Below are 7,088 nucleotides of genomic sequence, written 5' to 3'. Positions count from 1 at the left end.
ATCTGCTTTAACAGACTACCTTCAATAAAAACCACTTTCTGGTTTTATCCTCAAGTTTTCCCAAGAGGGAAGAACAATTTATATCCAAAAGCATGAATAATAACAGTATGAAGTGATTAATGGCTCACATTTTTGTTAATTATTCCTTTCAATATCTTACATAATTGCATTTCTTCAATTTTCACTAAATAATATTACCCCAATGCCTCCCAAACAATAGAAACTGTAAAGTCTACTAGCCAAAATGTTAAAACAGGTCAAAATATTGACTTGCCTTGTTGTTAAAGTTCTTAATTTACAGATTATAAAAGATTGAACCAAAAGTGCAATAAGGTTAGGTGTACAAAATATTCCATTTCAATCAATACTTTTTTTTACAGTTCGCAATGAAGGTAAGTATTTGAGGAATCAGAATTCTTATTGGAGCTTCCCTTCTTGTAAACTTCTGGAAGTCAGTGTGCTATTGCAGTACAGAACCCAAATGCAAAGAAGGTATTTTCCATGCTTAATTTCATAGACTGAGGCAATGGGTATAACAGTTGGGATATGATGTTGTAGCTGTACAAATCTTTGGGGTCAAGTCTCACTTGGAATGTTGTGCACAATTCTAGTTGCAACACTAGAGGTTGGACATGGTAGCAAAAGGGTCTAGAAGAAATTTGTCAGGATGTTACTTGGAATGGGGGGGGGGGTTATATTTATTTAGAAATACAGTGTCAAACAAGCCCTTCCAGCCCAACGAGCTGTGCTGCATAGCAACCAACCAATTTAACACTAGTGTAAGTACTATACAGGACAGTTCACAATGACCTATTAACCTACTAACTGGTACATCTTTGGACTGAGGGAGGAAACTGGAGCACCCAGAGGAAACACACGTGGACATGGGTAGAACAGTCAGCACAGGAATTGAAAGCCGAACTCTTAATGCCCCAAGCTGTAACGTCTCACCCCAAATGATTTTCCAGTATTTGCTGCACACAGACAACCCAAAGTACCTATACTCATGTTGTAAAAGGTCTGCACCTTCTTAGTTGATGATCTGAATACCAGAGTGCATGCCAAACCTTGGAGAAGCAGCCTGGTTTAGGACTGAATTCTTTCTTCCACCTGCTGTGCGATTATTGTGCAGAGAAGAATGTTCAAAGTAGGAGAAAGTAAATCAGAACTCACAAGCTAACTAATCCAGGTCCTTTCAGGAGACAGGCAAGATCTGAAGAAGCAGGACACAAATCCTCTGCCACTCAGCAAAGTCTGAGCTTTTTTAAATCAAATTAAAAATGCTTTGCTATTTAATGTGTACTAACTACTTATTGCAGTTATCGTTGGGAATCTGGAATAACCATTAAGCATTTTAACATCAAGAGGAGTACACTAAGCCATGCACTAAAATATTCTAGATCTAAAGAGTCCAAGCATTTTTCACATTTCCAGACCTCTTACAGCATTCATTATTCAAGCTCTATTATTACAGATTTTTAACTGTAATTGTATACTACAATTTAACATGATGACTGCAAAGTTCGTGTAAGAGTACTGCAAACCATAAAATAAGCAGATTGCAGTTAAAAATCCATATAAATAGGTTTTAATTTGATCACAGATATACATGACTTTTCCAACGTGATTGTCAAAGCAAAAAACGCTATTCAGTATTTAAATTATTTTTTTTATATTCTTCAAAGTGGCTACTTCAAACATACTGAACACAACATATTAATTTGGGAGAAAAGAAAGCACAAATGGAAATCACAGTTCTTTATATTCTTTGGCCATACCAACACACTATCTAGGTCTATCAGAGGTGATAAAATCTTTCAGCGTTGCATTCTAATAATTATAAGTTCATGCAATGCTCTTTCTGTGTCTGGAAGGCAGCATTTTAGTGCAGATCCAAGACTGCAACAAGTTCTCACCATTATAGAGGTGCACTACTTAGAAACAAATTACTCAAATTGGGATCAAATCAGATCCATTTATAAACCAATTTACAGATGCTCTCAGGAAATTCTGCACAGAATGCAGCAAGACTGTATTCAAGTGACCACTCTAACTGAAAAGGAAACAAGACAGGGATTTTTACACCTCCACTTATTTGGGATGCTTGACACCTTTTGAAAACCACATTACTGTCAAATATAAATAGGAGATACTTCGCATTTACCAGGCAGCACTCTCAATCAGTTAGTGGCTTGGTTAATGGTCAAGTCCCAAACTGTTGGTTAAACACACAAATATAAATACATGATACAGAAAAACATTTCTACCAATAAACTAACACTAATTATATTGCATAGTTGATTACTTATTTCGTGCAATTTTATAAGCTGTTTAAGCACCATATTGGATCATTTTTTTTGTGAAGCTACCAAGAACTGTTTTCTACAGAAACCTAAATAAGTATTATGGCATTGGTTACATGAGATCTGGTATCATCTTGCAAAGTGCTCTCTCCTGTGATTTGAATAAAATGGAGGATAGTTTTAACATATAATCAGAAAAAACTGTGCTGTCAATTTAAGTAAATTATTTATAAAGACAGTAGCTAATTTTAATGAAACAGTGCCTAAACTGCATATTTATGAAACAGACCAATTCCATGCATTGTGCATCAAGGTTTAAATCCAAATTGCACACAAATGCATCAAATTCCCTTGAAATGCAAGAATGCTCGGCAAAAAGGCATTCTTTTAGCATTACCAGAGAAGCACCCAAATCAAACACTCAACAGTCTGATTTCTTCAGTAAACCACTACCTTGAGTTTTAGAACTATAAACAGCTACAGCAAGTATTGTAGGTCAGCTTAAATCCCAGATCATGTAAAAGCAGAAAAATAAATCTTGATGCCCAGTGTTACCAAGTATTTACAAAGGGACACAACAGAACTAGATTAAATGATACAATGAGTACGAATAGTGCAATGAAAAATCAAAATCAGTGGTTGATTAACAGGTACAAAGCACAATTAACAAACTTAGCTATTGAAGATGAATGTGTTTCTACTATCTTTGAATTATGAGCAAGAAACTTGAAAAAAAAAGCAGAAACTACATGCAGTTAGCAATGAAAAATACAGAGAAACGTTTAAAAAAAACAAATCTAAATCACCTCAGAGTGATTTAAGCATTTTGTAATAACTATGATTAATATTCTACAGCAAACTTGCCAAATCTTAGGACTGGTTTTATCCCTGGTTTTTTGCTGCTTCCTCAAGATAGTATACATTTACTAGGTGGCGATTAAGGTGCTTAGTAAACTCTCCTTTCACGCCAAATATACGATCACAGAATATGCAAACAAAATTTCCTGGAACATCATTCACATCTTCTGGTATCCTTTTGTTAATTTTATCATCAGGAGTAGGCTTTGCTCCATTCAGACCAGAGTCATCACTCCCTTCTGAATCTTCACTGGTTTCACTTCCTTCATGGCTATGAATGCCTTCATCTTCATCTATTTCCATCATCACATCCTTCTTCTGTTTCTTGTTCTGTTCTTGCTTGTTTTTCACATCCTCATCACCATCATCCTGGAGCTGGTCTTGGTTTTGCTGACCACTCTGGATCTTGTGTGTACAATCCTGATGATTATTTTGGTCATCCAATGCATCTGGAGCCTTGCTCTCATCATCCTGCAACCTTTTCTGATCATCCTGGATGTCTAATGTATGCTTATTTGTTTTATCTTCAACTTTCATCTGATCATCCATGCCATTGTGGCCCTCATCCTGGTACGCCATGCCATCTTGGTCATCATTTGAATTGTTTGAATTGCAAATTTCAAAAGCAAGCTCAATGTTGATCACCTGAGCATCCTTTTCTTGATCAGCATCAGAAATCAAGTTATTTTCTGCATTCATTCCTTTTGGTTCTGAGTTATTCAAATAATTGCAGGTCTTAGATGTGTGCGCAGCACATTCCACTTGTCCAGAACTACTAATTAATGCCCCACCATTTTCTGTGGAAGCTATGGAAGTTTCCTCCACTGTCAATGTCTCAGTCAACATTGGTTCCTCCAATTTAGGATGAGTTAAGTGGTCAAATGTAGTTTGGGACTTACTTGCAATTTTCTGAACAATTTTGCTGGCATTTTCTGCAGAATGCACATTCAAAGCATTTTCATTTTGTTCAGTAACAATACAAACTGGAGTTTTATTCATTGCTTTGTCCCCGAGTGGTTCCAAATTCTGAGATTCTTTTTTGTGTGTACCTTCAACAGAAGGATTACTGCATGAAGAATTTCTGGAAGAATTTTTTTTCTTTTTAGACACAATTAATTGTTGCTCAGGCTGATCAGGTTTCTTACACTTATCTGAACCACAACCAGTAGAATGCTCACCAGTTTTTATATATTTTTTGTTTTTCTTCTTAACTCGTTTGGATTTAAGATTTTTCCTGTGTGAGGTCTTGTCTAATTTGATTCTACTTCTCCTTGCTTCAAATTCATTCAATTCTTTAGCTTTCTCTATTTTTCTCCTTTTTGCTTCACTAGGTGCTTCATTTACAGGTTCTTGTTGCAAAAATCCCTCTACTGTTAAGCTTCTCCTCCGTTTAGTTCCCTTGATTTTCCTTGCTTTCCCTGTATCATTATCTCTTTTTCTTGATAGGTGCTTGTGACTGAAAACTTTATGATTTCGGGTCTTCACCTTTGAGCTGGTGTCCAAACTGTACTCCTTTGCTACAGCTGTAGTTTTCTCTGCCTTACCAGTGGTCTTCTTATCCAGATTCTCAGATCTTTTCAGGTGCAATTTGTCTGGCATTTTCTTGCCCATCTTAGCAAGAGGAGCATCCAGTTCAAGTCGCTTGGTACGCAATTTCACCTTTGACACATCCATTGTAATGTCACTGCAATGTGGATGCTTGGACTTAATGTGATACTGCAAGTTACATTTCTTGGAAGCTGCATATTTGCAAACAGGACACAGAAACTGGCGTGGGTTCACATGCAACTCGACATGCTTTTTGAAGTTGCTGCGGTCAGCTGTTCTGTATTCACAGTGAGGACACGTTAATGGTTTGGGTCCATTGTGAACTTGCCTAGCATGTCGAGTCACCTCGTGCTGGTTTGATGCTACGTAGTTGCACTGATCACATTTAAAAGGCTTCTCACCTGTTGAAACATAAAATGAAACAGTTAGCTCATTCTGAACAGTGCGCCGTGGACTTGAAAACTTCAACTGCTGCTATCACTATAGTTAACCAAACAGAGGTTGCTGAAGTAATTAACTATCTTACTCAGTTGTTACAATATCGTTATTCGCTATATAATTCATTTAATTTGAAAAATATATGGACTTTTCAATAGTTTTGATCAGAATCATGGGAAGTACGGGAAATTTAATATCTATCAGTCTCACAAACCTTTGAATCTCACTAAACTGTCTGAAATAGCTTTGAGCAATCCCATACATTTTAATGTTTATAACTACATCACTGATTCTATACTGCAGCATCTATGCTTTCAAGCAACTTTACCAGTAAAAAAATACATCATGGAGTAGTCTTTATCTTTAAACCATTCTTGAAATGCAACTGAAGTCACCTGAACATTTTTTAACTTTTAGCCCGAACACCAAACAAAAGAAAGAACACTCTAAGGGCAACGGCAAAACAATACAGAAAAGCTACAAGAACCACTGATGGCACAAATTAAAGGCTATACACATGCATGTACGAACATACATCTACTGCCACAAATATTAATAACATGCACATACTATTTGCAGTATTCACTGAACTTGGTCATCAGAGCAAATGCCCAGATTGAGGAACTTTCAAATATATCCAAGATCTGTCAAATATCAGATTTCAGAGTGAGGGAAAAAGTTAGGCATGGTTAAAAATAGAAACAATGTTCTCTTAGTATTTTTAAAAGTAGGTTATCTTACCAAAGAAAATATGCATTAATACATATACAAGTTGTCATTATTTACATTTAAAAGCAGCATTCTTTAAAGGATATAATCGGAACTGAATGTAGGAAAATATACTAGACCCTTCCTAAAACTAATAAAGGTATAAGCCTGATGCATTCCCTCCTTCTGCTTTGCATAAATTGGCTGAAGAAATTAATATAGTTATCTGCAAAAAATTACTGCACAACACTGCCCTCCCCAATTAATACCTTGAAGATTATGCAGATCACACCTGGTCCTGAACCAATTGACAGCCCAGGAAATGGTTAGGAAGACACAAGTTGGAGCATGGATTGAATGAACTAATTCTGAACGATCAGCAATTTTATAGAAAGGCAGAAAAATCTGACTAAATAACAAAAACATAGCATGCTAGCAACTAAATAAGAATACCCACCAATACTAATCAGAAAGAAAATACTTGCCACAATGGTTCAAAAACAATCTGGTCCAGTGAAGGCATAGTAGAAAAATGGAAATTAACATGTAATGAAATGGCAGCAATTACCACACTTTTCAGAAACAATTGAAACACAGGAAAAGATAAAAACTCTTCAGAATAAACTATTACTTTTCACCTGGAACAATGCTGCAGGAAATATTAACCAGGAGCTGGCAATCATTCATTTGACATTCTATTTTGAACGAATCTTTGCAAACACAATCCACCTCAAATATTGAGAGACCAAGTAATTTCAATACAAAATTTATTTTCAGGCTCTAGAAAATCAGGAAACTTCCAGTTGACCAGACTATATGGTGAAGCTTCTATGTTTCTTCATGTTGCGATTTTCTCTCATTGCATTTGGATTATATATTATAATAGATTTGAAACTGAACAAATAATTTTTTTTGTTTCCCAATTACATAGATACTTCACTGAACACTTTTGTATGGTGACATTTATCCACAAAGGTTGAGAATTTGCAACATAGTTACGCAGAACAATGGTGCAACACACTTAGTATTCTGTATTGAAACCATAATCATCTGAAGCATACTGAGGTGTAGATTACTGGTTTACTTAAAAGTTACATTTTCAGTGATGTAAATATCTTAGTAGCAGCCAGTGCCGCGTATTAAAATATGTTAATTCAGTAACTACTTGGGCTCCCATTTGTTGATTAGAAAAATGTGTCAAAGTGTGGAATGATCATTCTACAGATGTCATCA

The 7,088-nt window shown here is 35.8% G+C and overlaps 1 protein-coding gene across 2 annotated transcripts in view; it reads right to left on the bottom strand.

Moving 5' to 3' along the window:
* Positions 1–294: 294 nt before the first annotated feature.
* rest (RE1-silencing transcription factor) overlaps positions 295–7,088 on the bottom strand; it is a 51,039-nt gene continuing 44,245 nt past the window's right edge. For both annotated transcript variants that reach the window (XM_059970109.1, XM_059970110.1), the window contains exon 4: positions 295–5,110. In XM_059970109.1, the coding sequence (XP_059826092.1) occupies positions 3,186–5,110 (1,925 nt within the window). In that variant the 3' untranslated portion in view covers positions 295–3,185. The remainder of the gene's footprint in view (positions 5,111–7,088) is intronic.

The sequence above is a fragment of the Hypanus sabinus genome, chromosome 5, assembly GCF_030144855.1.
Source record: "Hypanus sabinus isolate sHypSab1 chromosome 5, sHypSab1.hap1, whole genome shotgun sequence".
Lineage (NCBI taxonomy): Eukaryota > Metazoa > Chordata > Chondrichthyes > Myliobatiformes > Dasyatidae > Hypanus > Hypanus sabinus.
This window is presented reverse-complemented; position numbering and strand designations above follow the sequence as displayed.